Source organism: Diabrotica virgifera, chromosome 4, assembly GCF_917563875.1.
Source record: "Diabrotica virgifera virgifera chromosome 4, PGI_DIABVI_V3a".
Classification (NCBI taxonomy): domain Eukaryota; kingdom Metazoa; phylum Arthropoda; class Insecta; order Coleoptera; family Chrysomelidae; genus Diabrotica; species Diabrotica virgifera.
In genome coordinates, this window is record NC_065446.1 from 241,100,170 (window position 1) to 241,119,392 (window position 19,223).

A 19,223-nucleotide genomic window follows, 5' to 3' on the forward strand; every position below is an offset into this window, starting at 1 on the left:
TTTCATATCGCTGTCTCCTCATTATGTGTCCTAGATATTGTAACTTATTTATTTTTATTGTGTTTATTATGTTGTATCCTCTGTCAATTTCTCATTCGTGTCCATGCTATTCTAAGCATCTCCTAGTCTGTTTTGTATTCATTTTTAGTCCTTATTTTTCACAGAAACTACTTTCTGCTGTCTTGTTTAGTAGTAGTTGGGAGTTGTTCAGCAGAGCTTGCCGTAATCACGATGTCATCTGCATATCTTATGTTGTTAATAGTTCATCCGGTAATTATTATTCCTTCAGTTTCGGATAGTAATGCTTCATCAAAAATGGACCCAGAAGCACTGTTTTTTAGTTTTATACATATTTTACTTTTTATATATTTTCTTTGGTAAATTAGCGTAATAATAAATAAATATTAATTATTATTATTGTCTTTTGGTCCAAAAGTGTTGATTGATTTATAAGAGATTCACCATGAATTTATGTGGAAAACGGTTTCGATAAGTACACAGAATGATTATATCAAGAAATATAAGGTGAATTGAAACAATTTTAAATATTTGTTTGATTTATACATTTACCGATTTTCACCTCTTAAATTGACTACATTTTACGTTGTATTACTCTTTCTATTTGATTCTTAATATAATTTGACCAATAATGATAGAGGACTATAGTGGATGCGGCGAACTCACCCCCCAGTTGTAAAGCCAGTCAAGAAGAATAAGAAGGTTTGATAATATAATCAGCATACGAATCAACGATAAGTCATAAGACTTCTCTTTCGATGACGAATTGCGTGAACTGCAAATCCAAGCTTGCTGAAAGCTTTTGGACTGTTAGGAATAACCTTTTATTCCGACAATATCCTATTCAATATTGTCCAATAGCTTCCACTAACCTTGGATTTTCAGTTTATCTAATTCTCCATCAAGAGAGAAGTCTCTAGACTTCTCGTTGCTTCATATAGAGGTCGCTACTAGTGTACTTAGGCCTTTTATGTTACTATGACGGCCAAATAATTCATAACATTTCAGTTTAAGCTCTCACAAGTGCTTCTGATGAGAGTTAAATACTTCGAAACTTGTGTAGAGTAATGATAACGCTTAAATTGAAAGGAACTGCAATCGGCTGCAAAGACGATTGATATACGACAAACACCATATATTTATATTTCTTGATATTTGATTTACAGGGAGCATAAATTAGATTTCTTCGCCGATAGCAGTCTTAGCCGGTCAGTTTAGTAGCTTATACATCGTTTTTTCTCATATCCTAAAAACTGGTTGGTTATCTAGAACAGTGGTATTAAAAAGCTATTATTTCATATTTAATATTACCTACCATTGTGGAACCAACCTATGACTACAATCTAAGACTAAATTAGTGTTTCTTTTAAGTATTTTTAACGATTGGAGAAAGCTATATCATTTTTGACGAATTGTTCGAAAATGCGTCTATTTTGAGGGTGAATTTACTTCTGTACTAAAAAGGTGTTTTTTTTAACTATTTAGAGGATTTAATACTTTAATAGTCGTATATATAAACTATCAAAAAAATTTTGATTTACTGATATTGGTGTAATAAATTTTGAGAAAAACGAGTCAAAGTTTTGAAAAATGTGATTTAGAGAAAAACGCGTTTTAAATATTTTTAATATAAGTTTATCGAATAAAATGATTATATTTTTTTCTCTAATCGGCGATTCCTGGTGTATATTGGGTGCCCTCACAGTCCGGTAAAAGTTGTAAATGGTCGGTCAAAGCTTTTTTTATAATTCTGCCTCTTTTGATGCCTCACTGCTCCTCCTATCGCCTTGAGCAATATGACCAATATGGTATTTTCTGACCAACTCATTGCTATTTATCTAATTTTTATTCTCTTAAGGTGCATGCAATGCATCACTAGATTTTAATTTGTTTGCCGAAGAACTGGGTAATTCAGATTTTTGAAGTTATACTTCTTTACAATCGAGGGTGAAATTTTATAATTCCCTGGCGCATGCTCAGACAGACAGTATGTAGTTCGTTGCTAATCTTTCAAATTATGTATGTATCAGCGCAAATAAGTCATTAAAAGAATATATTAGTGTTCTTAGTAAATGTATTATTTATTATAATTTTTGTGTCTTTGGATTTGTCTTCCTCGGGCGTAAGATAATAAAATATCTATTTTTATACTTCACTTATTTGTCACCGTGATGTATAATTATATCCGACACGTCAATAGCTCGGGGCTTGATAGCTCGGTTGGTATAGCATTGGACCAGAGATCGAGAGATCGCGGGTTCAAATCCCGGATGATTCATATTCATTTTTTTTGGTATTGTTAAGTTTTGGTTAATTTTTGGTAATTATTGTTAATTTTTGGTATTGTAACTGTTAAGTATATTTATTTCGTTGAAATTATATAATAGCAGTATAACTTCTTACGTGCGTACAAAGTACACACACATTCTCTTTTTTTACAGTAAACATATTACCTTTAAATTATCATTTAATATTATGTTTATTTTGATGCGTCCCCTTACTTTGACAGCCTTTTAAATGACCACCAGATTCAGGCATTTTTCTGATTTTCAAAACAATAATTTTCGATATTAATTTCAATAGTACACACGTAAAATAGACAGCAAGCAAGGGCCAGGTAGGAAAAGACACTGGTAGCTCCAAAATCTGCGGGAATGGTTTGGGCTCGCATCGGTCGAACTATTCATAAGTGCCGTAAGCACAGGTCAGTAATATATATTAAAGAATGTGTTTACTTAAAAAAACAAAAATCTTTTTTTTTTATTCAGAAAGTAAAAGTCCCCTTAAATCTTGTTCGTCAAAAATGATACAGCTTTTCTTATTGAAATCACTAACTAAACTTTTGTAAATGAATTTTCTCTATACGTATACGTCTGTCCAATTTTCTCGTAGCTCAAAGATAAAACAATATATTTTTACCTTCGTTTTCAAAACGAGATTAAGAATTCTACTTAGGATTGTTTTTAACAGAACTGTTTTGTCTGTCAAACCTTTTAATTATATAAAAATGTTGATATAATGGATGTTATATTTAGACTACTAACAAAAAGCTACAACATAAATCAAAACTTTCTTTTGTAAACTCATGGTTAAAAATATTGCAGCAAACTTTGGCAGCGTTTGCCAGGTACAAATTATCCTGACAGTTGCTGAAATAGCAATTTTCTTCTTGATATTACTTCATTTTTGAAGATTCTAATTTTAAAGTATTTTTTATTAACTAGATTGCTAGCTTCTTCGTTTTCCAAGGGGGTTACAGCCAAATTTGGGCCTTGGTAGCTTGTAATTTCCAACTCGAACATTGTCAGCCCGTCCCTCAACTTTTGACATTTCTCTGGTTTTGCGTAGCAACGTTCACTTAAATCTCCTATTTATTCTGTCCTTTCTTTGGTTTTCTGCCTGCATTTTGTTGTCTAGGGTACTTTTTGGTAACCGTTGGTAAAGGGTAAAACTTTATATTTGCATCTGTACTTCCATAAAATATATCATTTTCCTTTATCGATTCAAAGATGTTCCCTAGAATTTTTCTTTTAAAAATGTCTTACCTACTTACTCTTTGTATTTTATGTGATACTACTCATACTACATACTATTGTTAGTTGACTTTGTTGGGTCGTGCCGTTGCTGGGATAGACCATTCGATGGTTAGTTCTTATTTTCATTTCACTGAGACTTACTTTTTCTTTATCTGTGCCATCCTACTTGATGTAAACTTACGTGCATAGAAATCGGCCCACTTAAAAATTTGGTCAATTTTGATGTATCATATTTCCTAAACCTGTTGGTCGCTTAAAGTGATTTTTTGAATATGTTATAGCCTGATTCTTTAACAATATCACTTTAATAATATTGTTGCTAAACAGGTAAATTTTCATTGTATACCGGGTGTACCAATCAAACTGTGTTTTTTTCTCGAAGGTAGCAATAAATTAAATCGTCAGAAAAAAATTCAACATCCTGTATGTCGGAAACGAAACATTTGCGGACATACGTTTATAAAGTAATCTGTCATTATTTTTTCATGCAGAATTACCCCTTAAAGTTTGTCGCACTTATTTAGACACACCGTGTATTGATGAAGAACATGTCTAGTTGTGAAAATACCTAACTTTTTTATTATCCAACATAAACGAATGAATAAAAAAACAGAATGTTAAGAAAACCTGAGGCTATAGTTAAGTTTTAATTTCAGTATTTTATAAATGCTAGAATATTCCACAGGGTGATGCGAACTTTGAGAAAAGAACACAGCTTGGTTGGTACACCCGGTATACAGTGAAAATTTACCTGTTTAGCAACAATATTATTACAGTGGTATTGTTAAAGAATCAGGCTATAAAATGTTCAAAAAATCACTTAAATCGGCCAACAGGTTTAGGAAATATGAGACATCAAAAATGACCAAATTTTTAAGTGGGCCGATTTCTATGCACGTAAGTTTATGTTAATTTTATCTCAGAATAAAACATTAAAAACTTTTGTTTGCTACACTTACACAAAACTGATTGCAATTTATAATCACTACAGCCGTTTCAGCACAGTGCCTTCTCAAGAAGTGATGTATTTTTACTATGCGTATACACTTTATAGTCTTAATGGAATAAGTTGAGGAGAAGAGAGCTGTTTGTCTTAAGTTGGTCATTCAGAATTATATCTGTATTTTTAAATTGATTAATTTTCATAGATTCTAATAAAGATAGCTTAAGGCTTTTATTTTGAATATGTATAATTTGAAATTGGTCATTAAAAGAATGATTATGATCTAGAAGGTGAAGTACATACATCTAATCTGTTTTTATTATTGAATGCCTTTTTGTGTTCTGATATACGTTTATTAAAGTTTGACCGATGTAAATTTTTGGACAGTCAACACATGCACGTTTGTATACACCACTTTGTAAATACTTTTTTTTTTGCTCTTGTTGTTTTTAATATATTTGCTTAAGTTGTTGGTTGTTCTGGAAGCTGGTGTTATTCCTTTCTTTTTTATGTGTTTCGTTATTGTGGTTGATAGCTTGCCTGTAACCAAGTACCTTCTGCCCGATTACATATACGGTCTATCTCTCTTCACTTTTTCTAATATACAGTCTACCAATGAAACCTCTATACTCTGGGTATTGAGTTTTTTGAAGAAAAAGAACTGACGAAATAGGGGGAAAATAGAAGAGAAGAGATTTAAGACAAAAATGAAGATTGGCGTAGCTCAGAAGAACAAATCAAATGGGTAGAGAGACACTAAATCTCAAGTGAGTATTCGGGCTAGCTTCAATACACTGAATATTGGCTTTAGAGATATAAAATGATAGATGGGATAAGGAAATGATAGTAACAAGGAAGAAAATGAGACCTGTCAATACAAAAATGGAAGGAAATTAGATAAGAATGCTAGAGATAAAATGATATGGAACTACAACAAGGAAAGAAGAAGAAGCAGAGCACCAACTCGAACGGACAGCTCTTTCTGGACCAAGAAGTTAAAAAGTTCGAGCTTTTTTTTGAAGTAACGAATGACAGGAAATAAATGACACTGGATACAATCACCTGAAAGACAAAAAAAAATACAAAATACTATTCGCGGTGTGCAAGTACTTGGAAGGGAAACGAGAAACGACCGTGCGCGAATAGCGGAGAAATATTGCAACTATCTTAAATAATTCATATTGTCAATTGAAATTGTCAGATTGACGTATATTTCATACCTTCTGTCATTGAAGCAGAAAATTATATATTACTCCACAATATTGATATGATATGCAATTATTATATAAAGGTAAATTTAATTAATTGTATTTTGAGTGAAGTACTGCATTTTAATAACTAATTTTATTTACTACATACAATTGTTCACGTTTTCATAACATAACCTGAATCTTATTTTTTCTTCTTACTATTTTTTTGGACTATGGCCTTGACAATTATCCATTAACCAGGGCTAATATAATTGGCCAATATAATTAAAAGTGCGAATAAAAGTACAGAGCGTAGAAATAGGGGTCGCTTTGCCGAACTTCCACGGTCCCAATAAGTATTCTGTATATATCTAAATGGATATATACCTACAGTCTATCTCTCTTCACTTTTTCTTCACTCTTTCTATATTTTTCAGTCGTATTATGCGCCTTGATCAACTGGCTTTGGTCAACATTAATGAGAAACCTCACTGGTAAATTGTCACACACAAAACGAATTAATAAATAACTAAAAACTGAGCATTTTTGACCATGGGGATATAATACCATATAATTTATTAACAAACATTTGTCATCATATTTGTGAAACTTTTGTAATTTTCAATTACAAATTGAAATAAACGTACTAAATGAAATAGAAGTAGGAAAATTGTATAGTTAGTCAATGTCAGGTTATAATATATGTTATGGAATAACCATTTTATTGATCTGGGCAAAAAATATTAAAAATTTTGTTAAATGAATCTCCAGTGAGTAAATTTATAAGATGTTATCGAGTTTTATAAAAAAAAGTGTCAAAATACTGAAAAGGTTTGCATATCATACCATATTTTTTCATTTTTGTGCGGCCCTATTTCTTTGGCTTGCAATATAAGGATTATTACATATATGAGAATATTTTAACGACAATCAGCCGTGTGATGGATAGATGGATGACCGAAGTTAACTTTAGCGTTTGAGTTAAAGTTAAGATAACTCTCAGGAATAACGATGCCCATAACTATTTAGGTAAAATTCGGTGTGATGTATCGGTCAGAGTTATGAGATATTTATTTCATCAACGTTATGTTAGAAAATTAGAAAAAAGTTGGAGTGAGAGCGAGAGATTGATCGGAACATGCTACAAGATGGGTAGATGACCGTAAAAGTAAAACCCGTCGTCGGCCACCTCCGATCACCGAATAGCAAACAGCTGTTTAGGTTCGGTGGTGTTTCAAACAGTAGATAGAAACGGGGTTGCCAAATTGGTGTATTTTCCCATAATTTTGGGGTAATTTGAAAGCGTCTATTGAAATTTATCTAAGCAGAAATTGTATGGGATTTTTTGGGGGATTAAAATTATGGAGGATTTTAAGGGGTCATGGTAAATTAAATTTGCGAATGTACATAGAACTGTGTATTATACTCCCATATAATCGAAGACGATAGGAGCTATGAATTATTTCCAGGGTCCTCGTTGATAAGTAGTATAATTTTGGTTTACTGTTCTCTTCATTTGACTACTGATTTATTAAAATGCGACAAAAATTTAAATTTGGGGTATTTGAACTTCAATTTGAGGGAATTTCAGTTTCTAAGTGGGGGATATATAAAATATCATCTGGCAACTCTGGATAGAAAGCTCAGTAGGTACTTAAAATAAAATTTCAACTTATATCTCTCGATTTGATTTTTGTATAATTTTTAAAATTGTATTACCCTTCTATTCTTAATTATTAAATTATTAGCTTCTAAATTCACTTGATTTCTGTCTAAAAACAAGTCAAAAGATGAACCTAACCTTACATAACTACAGAGTCATAACTTGAGGTTTAACGTCGCGTTATAAAGTGACAGTTGATATATCAGATAACTTAAGAACTGTCAAGAAATAACGCAAATAGTTAAGTTAAACATGATACATCACACCATCTCGAGGATTATAACATAACTACAGGATAACTTTACGTTAACGATAACTTCGGTCATCCATCACACGGCTGAATATCTAGGTCCTAGGTCACGTCATCTTACTTATCCATCAATCTGATGATAGTGATGATGATGATCTAGGTCAGGTAATAAGAGGTCCAAAATATGTTCTAGCAGCTTATAATATACGGAAAAATTCATGCAACGGCAGCATAAGAGAGAACGAGAGAGGGGGAAAGAGAGAGAAAGAGCGAGGAAGTGATGGCTGCAGATAGCATCACATACAAAGCTTTTGATATGGAATAGCAGTAGATAAATTAATTGTGTGTGGGATACTTTTTTATTCTATGTATTTAAATAAAAGCAAAGTAAACCAACTCAAAACAAATATGGTGACAAATGTTTCTAAATATAATTAAAACAATTTATTATTGTGTTCTCCAAAATTGGCCAAAAATTAGTGTAACTAACGTCTTGTTGATAGATTCGGAAGATAAGACGACTTTTTTATCGCATTCACAATTCCAGAAAAATCTAGGCACTAATGTAGCGCCTCCTCTTGGTTAAATATGGAAAGAAAACGTAACAAGAAACAATAGGGAACTTGCATAAATTTTTAAATATTAAAATAATATTAAAAAACATAAGGTAACATGATTTTAAAACGCTTGCATACGAAAAAAAAACAAATATTTTTAACCCGTGCACTAATTACGACGCTTTGAAAATGCTATAAAATTCAAATATCTTAGGAGGCTCTTGAACGTCCTTCTATTGGTTCGATGTCACTGGCCACCGTCAACCGGGCTAGCTAGTCTGAAACAACGCGATTAGGGTAGGTATCACGGGTATATTACATTTTAATCGTCTTTAATGGAAAATTCCTAGGTATTATTTATGTTCATCTTATATATTGTAATAAGTAGTTCCCGAATCAGCTTACTTTTAAACTGAAATTGATAAAGTTGAGTGCTACTTTGTAAAGAGTTTAAAACGCATAATATGCGTTTTACTTACCTACCGTTGATGTCTTCATCGTGGCAACTTTTATAAAAAGTAGTAAAAGCTATTCTATTGGAGAAATGCGAGGTGTCAAGGCAAATAAGTAAGAGTTATTAATAAGCATGTTTAAACCGTTTATAACAATAGTTTGGTACCATTATATTATAGTATACGGTTTACCCCGTGGGTTTGATCTACCTACCTCTAATCGAAGGATTTCGTATATCCTGGAAAAGATTACGGTGTAATTTGCATTATAATAAAGATTATATTTTATTGGAATGTTTATTAGTACCTACTGGAGCCTTTCATTATTGTGTTCAAAGCCTTCTGAGAAAAGATTATGGTGATTAGCAGACGTACCGATAGAACGTGTACATAGCCAACAAAATCCTTCTTTGCAAAGTTAATAATACGCATAAATAAGAAGAATCATTATTGTAATTTTACAAGTTAATATCTTTATCATCTCGGCTTATATTTACACCGCATCTCTCGGTAGACCGCAAGCTATAGTAGAAACCCGACTGTAGACCGCATACTATAGTAGCACCAATACTTTTTAGTTACTCTTACTTTTATTACTAAAAGTTTTGTTTATTTTTAAATTACTTGTTTCTTTTTTGTTCTTCAACACAAGAAACGACAAAAGTAATTTCATAAAAAAGAACTTTTTGATACATGTCAACAGAGATAAAATGTTAATATTTTGCCTGTCACAGAATAAATCATTTTTGCCACCGAGTAAAACAAGATATTTCAACTATATTATTTATCTATGGGCAAACTGCATTAAATGCAATGGCCCACCCCGAACGGGCAAACGATACGAGTGGCCTGTGACGTCAGACCTCAGGTCTCGCTTTTGAAGTTGTTTAAAACGGAAATTTTAGGCACGAAACTTTGATTAGATGTTGTACGTACACTATTCATTGTTAAGACGTAATATTTTTAATATAACATTTTAAAACATAAATTAACAATTTTATGCAAAAGAATTTTTTAGTGCAAGTTCCCTATTGTGTTACTTGGTCATAGATGGCAAGCAAAAACATGTGTCTCTATTAAACCTGAGACAATCTTTAAACATATGTACCAAACCTGAAACGGTATAGTAGATCTCCTTGATTGGGCAATCTTATATAATGGCGAACTATGTGTTCATTCCACACAAGAACTGTGTTGTGGGTGATAAGACAAGACAAAGGGGACGCAAAGTAATGATTTTGTCAAAAGGAGTTTCCAATCGAATAAAGTTTGAGAAATCTGGTGTACATTAGTTATATCGTTTTAAAGAACTGATGATTAGCTTATCTTTTCTAGTGAGGTGCTATATATTACCGTATATTTTAACAATTTATCTCTTATTTAAGTAAAGTAGTCAAAATGCCAATTTTAGCGAACATTTTAAGATATTTCAAAAAAAGAATGTATTTCAAAAATATTTTATACGACACCAGAATCTAAATGTTACGTATTATCGTTTTCTAGTCCTTAATCTAAATCTTTTGTATTTTATTGTTTTAAAACTTAGTATGTAAGTTAATACGTCAATATGTTAAAAAAGTGGTCAATATTTATTGTAAAGTAGAATAAAGATGTTATTTAAGTATTTATTTGTTGATTTCTCTTAATTGTTATCCTCATCATTCCTTGAGTCCTTGTAAGAACGTTCTTCTTGTAGTGCCTTGTTTCGGATGTTGACGACCATCATGGCAATCTTTACTTTGAAAAGATTTGTGGTTGTTGTGTTGAACCACGTACGTAGATTCCTCAGCCAGAAAATCCTCCACCTTCCTGGTCCTCGTTTTCCTTCTACTTTTTCCTGAAAGATTAGTTGCATCAGTCCATATCTCTCACTGTTCCTCATGATGTGACCGAGAAATTCAATTTTGGCTGTTTTTATTGTTGTTAATAGCTCATTTTCTTTTTGCATTCTCAACAGAACACCCTGATTAGTAACGTGGTCGGTATAAGATATCTTCAGGATTCGACGATAAAGCCACATTTCGAAATCCTCAATTTTATTGCAGGTGGCGTCTGTGAGAGTCCACGACTCAACTCCGTACAACAGTATAGGAAAGATATACCATTGTAGTACCTGATTTTTATTGGTATGTCAGGACTTGGCGACATTCTAAATTTATTGATGGATTCGACCGTTACTTGATGAAGTTCATTTTATCTAACAATAAAACACTGAAAACGTTTGTTTTCTATACGTCCACAAAATTTATTACAACTATGTGACTACAGCTGTTTCGGCAGAGTGCCTTTGTCAAGTGATTTAGATTACTATGGGTTTGCCTTTTTAAAGTCTTTAACTGAAGAGGTTGAGGAGTGGGGAGCTGTTTGTCTCGAGTTGTTCATTCAGAATTATTTCTGTATTTTTCAATTTATTAATTTCCATAGATTCTAATAAAGATAGCTTAAGGCCTTTATTTAGAATATGCAGAATTTGAAACCGTTCATTAAAAGAATGATTATGATCTAGAATGTGAAGTGCGTATGTAGAAGTGTCTGTTTTTCTATTGTTGAAAGTCCTTTTGTGTTCTGCTATCCGTTTGTCAAAGGTTCTGCCAGTTTTACCGATGTAAATTTTCGGACAGTCACCACAGGTTAGTTTGTAAACACTGCTCTGTAGTTGTTTTCTCTTTCGGCTCTTATTGTTATTAATATATTTGCTTAAGTTATTGTTAGTTCTGAAAGCTGGTGTTATTCCTTTCTTTTTTATGTATCTGGCATTTTTGTTGTTATCTTGCCAGTATATGTGATAGAGCAGAAGGTACTGGGTTCTTTCTATGGTGGTGGATAGACTAATTTCAGGGCTTTCTTATGGAGTTTTTGGTTTAAAATTTTGTTAATTGTTTGTTTGTTATAGCCATTGTTTACTGATATTTGTTTAATGATGTTCAGTTCTATCTCGAAGTTATTTTTTGACATGGGAATTTCTGTCAGTCTATGTAGGCTGCTAATTTGTGTTGTGTAGGATGGGATGATGAATTGTGTATAGTTGTGTCAGTATGGGTAGGTTTACGATATACGGAGAACTCATGTTTGTTGTGTAGTCTGGTAATTGTTACATCTAGAAAGTTTATGGACTTATTCTGTTCTGTTTCTATTGTAAACTTAATATTACTATGAAGTGAATTAATGTATGATAGAAATTGGTCAAGTTGCCTGTTAGTTCCTGTAAAGTATAATAGTATATCATCCACGTATCTCCACTGGCAGAACCTTTGACAAACGGATAGCAGAAAACAAAAGGGCTTTCAACAATAGAAAAACAGACGTCTACATACGCATTTCACCTTCTAGATCATAATCATTCTTTTAAGGGGGGGGGTTATAGTTAATTCTGCGTTTTTTGCATAATTTTAAAACGTTTTTCTTGAAAGTGGTGGGGTTAAATTAAATGGGTAAAAGGATATCTTAAAGAACAACACTTGAAGATTATTCAGTTAAATTTTTATTGAAAAATATTAAAAAATGAAGCAGTGGCGTCATTTTTAAGTAGACGATTCTGCGTCAGGTAGACGCGTCATTTGAAACATATAAACCACAAATATTATTTTAGTTTAAGAGTTTCTTGAGGTAGTGACGTCGGGTTTTTATGATTATATTGATTTTTAAATTCATGGTATAACTTTAAAGTGAAAAAATAAAAAAAAGTGTGTTTGGTAAAGAGAAAAATGGTAATATAAACAAAAAAATTGTTAAAAGAAGCAAAAACGCAAAAGCGACGTCACTACCTAGTAAAATATCTAAACAAGAAGTGTGCAAAATTTCAGAAAGATCGGTGCATTACTTTTTGAGTTATGATGTACACCGCCTCAAATAAACATGTTTTCAGAAAACGCGTTTAAAAAAAATGTAGTTTTGTCAATAATACTAAGAAAATTTTTGTACATATCCATATCTCCGTCAATTTTGCTCAGATTAACTTGACATTTTAATGGTATACTCTTGAAAATAGTTACAATCGAATGAGCCAATAAAAAAAAATAATCAAAAATATAATTCCCCCACCTCCTTTAATGAACAGTTTCAAATTCTGCATATTCAAAATAAAGGCCTTAAGAGGGAACAGTAGCGATCAACAGGTAGCAAAAACGCGTTCCAAGATTGCGGCTGTAATTTTGAATATTTTTTCGAGATATTTGGCACACGTATTCGTAATATAATAGAGAATGGCGGTAAAGAGCTAAATTTGAAAAATATATTATGTGGAAATTACTCTGCAATTAAATACAATATTAAAAAAACGAGCCTGTACCGCCATTAAGAACAAAAAAATACACTTTCTTCAAATAAACTTTTTTATCCGATTAGTAGTCTGCTAATTAGCAGTTCCAAAATGACACAAAACCTAGGCATCGGATAAAAAAGTTTATTTGAAGAAAGTGTATTTTTTTGTTCTTAATGGCCGTACAGGCTCGTTTTTTTAATATTGTATTTAATTACAGAGTAATTTCCACATACTAATATATTTTTCAAATTGGGCTCTGTACCGCCATTCTTTATTATATTACGAATACGTGTGCCAAATATCTCGAAAAAATATTCATAATTACAGCCGCAATCTTGGAACACGTTTTTGCTACCTGTTGATCGCTACTGTTTGCTCTTAAGCTATCTTTATTAGAATCTATGGAAATTAATAAATTGAAAAATACAGGTATAATTCTGAATGACCAACTCGAGACAAACAGCTCCCCATTCCTCAACCTCTTCAGTTAGACTTTAAAAAGACAAACCCATAGTAATCTAAATCACTTGAGAAAGGCACTCTGCCGAAACAACTGCAGTCACATAGTTGTAATAAATTTTGTGGAAGTATAGAAAACAGAAGTTTTCAGTGTTTTATTGTTAGATTCTAAATATTGCTAGCTTGCCATCTCCATTGAACTGCTTCTTGTAGGGATTTTCTCACCAGAGGTTTGTCTTTATTTGTTCTTCGGCCTTCTACTACCAATAGTTCCATTGCCCTCGCTTCTAGGACTAGCACGGCAGTATGGCTTGCAGAAGATGCATTGGAAAACATATTTGCAGGTATGACATGCATCAAAAGCAAGAAACGATGGGGATAGAAGACTCTTGTTGCCACTACTCAACGGAAAAATGTTTGGAATATTTAATAAATACTTTATTAACATATAAATTGTAAAATGTATCAAACTTCAATAAACAATATCAGTCTTAGTAAAAAATATAAAACATCCACTACACTCTATTTAAATTTACACGTCAGCTGTCACCAATTGATATCTTCCTTGGCCTTTCTTTAGTAAATAACCCTGTAGATTCAAATTATCCAAGACAGTGAAAAATTTGTCTCTAGCAATACCGGCTTGTTCGCTCAGTTGCTTCAACTCGTTCGTATGAAACAGCGACCTGGTTTCTACATCCGATACTCGTTGGACTAGCCTCAAAAGTCTAGTTATCTATAAAAAAAAAGAGTATTATGAGATCGTAGAACACGTTTGAAAGTAAAAATTAATCGACCTATTGTCAACAATTCCAACACACCAGTCTTTTGGCAACCAAAGGAATCACTACGCTTACCTGTGCCTTGGTACTTGTACCGGTTCCGTTTTGTGACCTCGTTTTGTCCAAAACGCCAGCTTCATCGCTGAAGATGTCATTTAAGCTCCATTTCATGATTTCAACAACATCTAGAGCATCTTGTTTCGTTGCTACTTCCCTAAGTTCTGCTTTGGCTCTGGCCTGAAAATATGTTGACGAATTAATGTTACGTAAGTATTCTTTGACAGGGTGGTAGAAGTCAGCTAAGAAAACGGACTGTCCCTAAACACAAAAAAGACACAATTGTGGCAGCAAGTGACTTGCTGCCACACTTCCACCATGTGAATAAGTCAAATCACAGCTCAGATGTTACTTGGGGCATATTAGTAAAAATATTTCAAACATCCAAGCTTAAGTTAGCAATTTCAATCGATGTTTCCTTAACGGATTACTTATACAGGGCTTTGACCCTCATCTTTTTGTTATATTATATCTTGGTGGTTAGCATATAAACGTATGCAGCAGACGAGGGGCAAATGAAGACTCAGATCACTACCTAGTGGAAAGTAGAATAAGAGCCAGAATCTCAAACATTAAAAAAGAAAAGGGATCCAAAATTGAAAAATATGAAATAAAAAACTTAGCAGACAACAGCAAAAGGGCCAAATACAAAGAATATATAAAAGGAAGGCTAGAAAACAGACAAAAGCACGAGGATATAAACAGAATGGGAAGCGTATAAAAACATCATACAAGACGCTGCCAAAGAGACCTTGGGTCTACAAAAAAAGGTCAAATCAACTGAAGGAAAGTGGTTCGATGAAGAGTGTCGTAACATAACAGAGAGAAAAAATAATGCATATCAACGACTACACCAACGACATAGAACAAGACAGGCAGAAAAGGAATATAGAAATTCCAAGAAATTGAAGAATTAAATAAACCAACAGAAACCAGAAAATTCTACCAAAAACTTAACAAAAGCAGAAAATAATTTAAACCAAGAACAATGATGTGCAGAGACAATGAAGGAGATATAGTAACTCAACAGAGTGAAATACTACAAAGATGGACTGAATTCTTCAAAGAAAAGTTTGAACAAAACGGCGATCCACTATACGATGGAATTATACTGGATCAAACGGATACCAGAGAAACAACCCCCCTTCAGTAGCTGAAATGCAAGAAGCAGTTACCAGACTGAAAAACAACAAGTCACCTGGAAAGGACAACATTACCGCAGAATTAATAAAAAAAGGCGGAGACTCCCTATTATTGAATGCGATACACGAACTTATAGTGAACATATGGAATAATAAACAACTGCCACAAGACTGGAATACCGGAGTAATCATTCCACTACATAAAAAGGGAGATCAGCTTCAATGTAAAAACTACCGGGTAATAACGCTACTGACTGTGGCATATAAAATACTGTCAAATATTGTGTATGAGCGATTGAGACCATATGCGGAACAAATAGTTTGGGGATATCAACGTGGTTTCTGCAGGCAGAAGTCCACAATAGATCAGATTTTCGTTTTGAGACAAATCTTGAAAACGACTAGTGAATTTAATATAGAAACACATCATCTCTTCATTGACTTTGAGAGTGCCTATGATAGTATCCATCGAGAATTTCTGATCAACGCCCTGAAAGAGTTTAATATTCCAACTCATCTCATTGATATAGTAAAAGAAACACTTAAAGTACAAAGCAGGGTTCGAATTCAAAACGCACTAACAGATACAAGCCATGTTAGAACGGGCCTACGACAGGGAGATGCCCTATCCTGTATTCTATTCAACATCTCATTAGAGAAAATAATTAGAGAGTCAAAAGTCAACACCAGAGGAACAATAATAACAAAAAGTGTACAAATATTGGCATTTGCAGATGATGTTGATATCATAGCTAGAAGCAAAAGAGAAATGATAGAAGCATTTAATGCGATAGAAAGAGCGGCACAAAACAGTGGCCTAAATATTAATGAAATAAAAACCAAATACATGAAGGCCAGCAAATCGACAGGCCAAAGAAACCTACAGAATCTGACAATAGGAGACTATAACATCGAAAGCGTAAAATTTTTTACATATCTAGGTTCACTAGTTACCGCAGATAACAATGTCAGCGAAGAAGTTAAGAGAAGAATACATATTGCTAATAAAACATATTATAATGGACTCATTAAACATCTAAGATCTAACAACATCAAGAGAAAAACCAAATGCAAAATATACAAAACCCTGATAAAACCGGTCCTTATATATGGATCAGAGACATGGATACTGTCGAAAAGCGATGAGAACTTATTAAGTACGTTTGAACGAAAAATCCTTAGACACATATATAAGGCGGTGAAAGAAAATGACGTATGGCGCAGAAGATATAATTCTGAACTATATGCAGTATGTATACAACGAACCCGACGTCATAACATCCATAAAGATCGGACGTCTGCGCTGGATGGGCCATGTTGAACGAATGTTGGAGACCGAAACACCAAAACATATAATGAAGCAAACACCAGTAGGGAGAAGGTCAAAGGGAAGAGCCCAAACTTAGATACATGGAACAAGTGGAACAAGATCTGAAAACACTTGAGATTACCCACTGGAAGAACAAAGCAAGGAACAGAACAGAATGGCGGAAAATCGTAGAACAAGCCAGGACCCAAAAAGGGTTGTCGAGCTACTGATGATGATGATGATGATGGTTAGCATGTAATAATAATAATATCGTATGGCATTTTTGCCGGGGAGATCCTTTCGGATAGTTCCAGCGCCAATTACATCTTTAACCCTGTTTCAAGTAACTAGTGTCGATGTACACTAGCCCAGGGGGACCGACGGCTTAACGTACTCTCCGAGGCACGGTGAGACGGCTCGTGTCATTATTGGAAATGAAAATGGTTTGTCTTTGGCAGGGATCGAACCCACGTCTACTGGCGTATGAGGCCAGCGTTTATGCCGTTACCCACGGCCGCTCACGGTTAGCATGTAAACTTCACGTAAGCACTGATGATGACTGGTAAACCAGTCGAAAACTAGTTATGTGATTGGATGTAGCCCTTTTTAGGGATTTTAAATATATACCTTTTATAAAGGATTTTACTGTTTTTTTTTTAATTTAAAAATGTAGAAGAAAAACGAAGTAGAACTTTTTGATAAATACATATACCTTGGACACGAAATTAGAATAGGCAACGACATGGAGCGTTTAAAAACGTATTTAAACGCAGCCAATATACCAATTAATCTGAAGCGAAAACTATTCGATCAGTGTGTTCTTCCAGTAATGGCCTACGGTACTGAAACACTGACTGGTCACGTGACAAGGATAAGGAATGGAAGGTGGAGACGCACGTTAACAGAATGGAGAACATTCAAGAAAAGATAAACGAAATAGAGGAGGACCACCCACTCGATGGCAAGATGATCTGCGAAAGATGACGAACTCTTCCATACTGCACAAAACCGTGCAGTTTGGATATGAACGGGGGAGACCTATTTCCTACAGTGGACTTAAAACGGGCTGATGATGATGACAAAAAACTGAAGTCCATTTTTCAAATTTTATTGACAAAAATTATTATCAGGTACTTTTAGATAAATTTTAGATACCTATAGGCGTCGTATAACATTGTGAATAGACACACTCACCTGAGTCAGACGAATAAGAGAATTAGCTTGTCGCGTTGTTACAGGAGTACAATCTCCAGTTTGAAATTGTTTGCGCAGTAACAGGTAGAACTGTTTTATGACAGTTTTGGCGTCCTCCGAAAGTTGGGGTTTGACGTATTTTTGAGCATAGGCTATGTACTTCCTAAACAAACTGTGTGGCACGAGATCCACTTGAGAACTGTCCATCTTGAGACGATCTCTAAAAAGTATTCAAATTGTTCATTATTTTAGAAAAATAAGAAAAAGAAAATAAATTTCAGCTAAAAAATTGCATTCACATAGTGATATTACATAGATGACAGGTTGGTTTTAAAACTGGGAATATAGTCTCTATTCGATTGTCATAATTAGGTAATATAATATTTGGACAAAAATAGTATTCACTGACCTCCTACCTCGATGTTTTTATACTTTTGCCTTGAATACTCGACTAAACAAGCCCCTATCGCCATTTCTCTTTTAAGTTTTAAAGTATCTCGAGAAACTACTTAAATCTAAGGATAACTATAAGACGAACATGACTTGTGTAATTGCTAGTTTAACATGTGTGGAGAAAGAAAGCAAAACTTATCGCGATGGGAGGATACTCGGCATGCTTATATCTAATAAGTATGCTCAGAAAGAAGTTAGTCAAAAATTTTGTTGAAAAAAAAAATAATTTGGAGTTTAAAGGTCATTTCTATAGGAGATTTAATTCCCTGCAAAAAAGCTTGAATAAAATATTTACTAAAAGTGCATACTTTTTGAGTTATAGTCAAAAAACGAAAAATTAAAAAAATTGGGATAAAATAAGCTTTTGTTTTCAATTGCTTTATTACTATTCGTACCTCAAAGTCTGGTCTGCTGAAACATCTTGCATAAATGAAGAATTATTTTGGTTCCTATCCCTTTGGCTCTTCTCCGAATGAATATCCAAAACGTGCTTTGAGAGTAACCAGTCTACTTCCTAAATTTAAAGAATATAAATATTTATTGATTATCTTTGCGACATACATAAACACTGTACTTTTGAAATGTGTAAAACTTTAATGTCTAACTGAGTCTTTCTCCTCTCAAAATTTTCTAATACAACACAATGTTAAACGACCAGTTTTTTAAATGAGCAGTTTTGTTTTAAACGACCTTTTTTGTAACAACCCGACCGTTTATACAAAATCAAAAATTCCCTTCCCAACAATTACTTCCAAATTCTAAGGTCCTACTTTCAAGACCGCCATTACCTTGTAAAACATCTGATGACTATAACAGACTTTACTCAATTAAGGCTAACCTCAAGTCAGTGTCTTCGGTCCAGTGTTGTACCTGATATTTACTGCGTAGTTACCTACATCACTCAAAACCACAACAAGTTATGCAAATGACGGCAGTAATCCGTTCTCACGAAAACCC

At 33.4% G+C, this 19,223-nt stretch overlaps 1 protein-coding gene across 2 annotated transcripts in view; it reads right to left on the reverse strand.

Annotated features, from left to right (window-relative positions):
* Nucleotides 1–13,740: 13,740 nt before the first annotated feature.
* LOC114327538 (DNA helicase MCM8-like) overlaps nt 13,741–19,223 on the reverse strand; it is a 38,791-nt gene continuing 33,308 nt past the window's right edge. For both annotated transcript variants that reach the window (XM_050648825.1, XM_050648824.1), the window contains 4 exons: nt 18,662–18,780; nt 17,814–18,033; nt 14,187–14,348; nt 13,741–14,065 (listed from right to left, as the gene is read on the reverse strand). In XM_050648825.1, the coding sequence (XP_050504782.1) occupies nt 13,862–14,065; nt 14,187–14,348; nt 17,814–18,033; nt 18,662–18,780 (705 nt within the window). In that variant the 3' untranslated portion in view covers nt 13,741–13,861. The remainder of the gene's footprint in view (nt 14,066–14,186; nt 14,349–17,813; nt 18,034–18,661; nt 18,781–19,223) is intronic.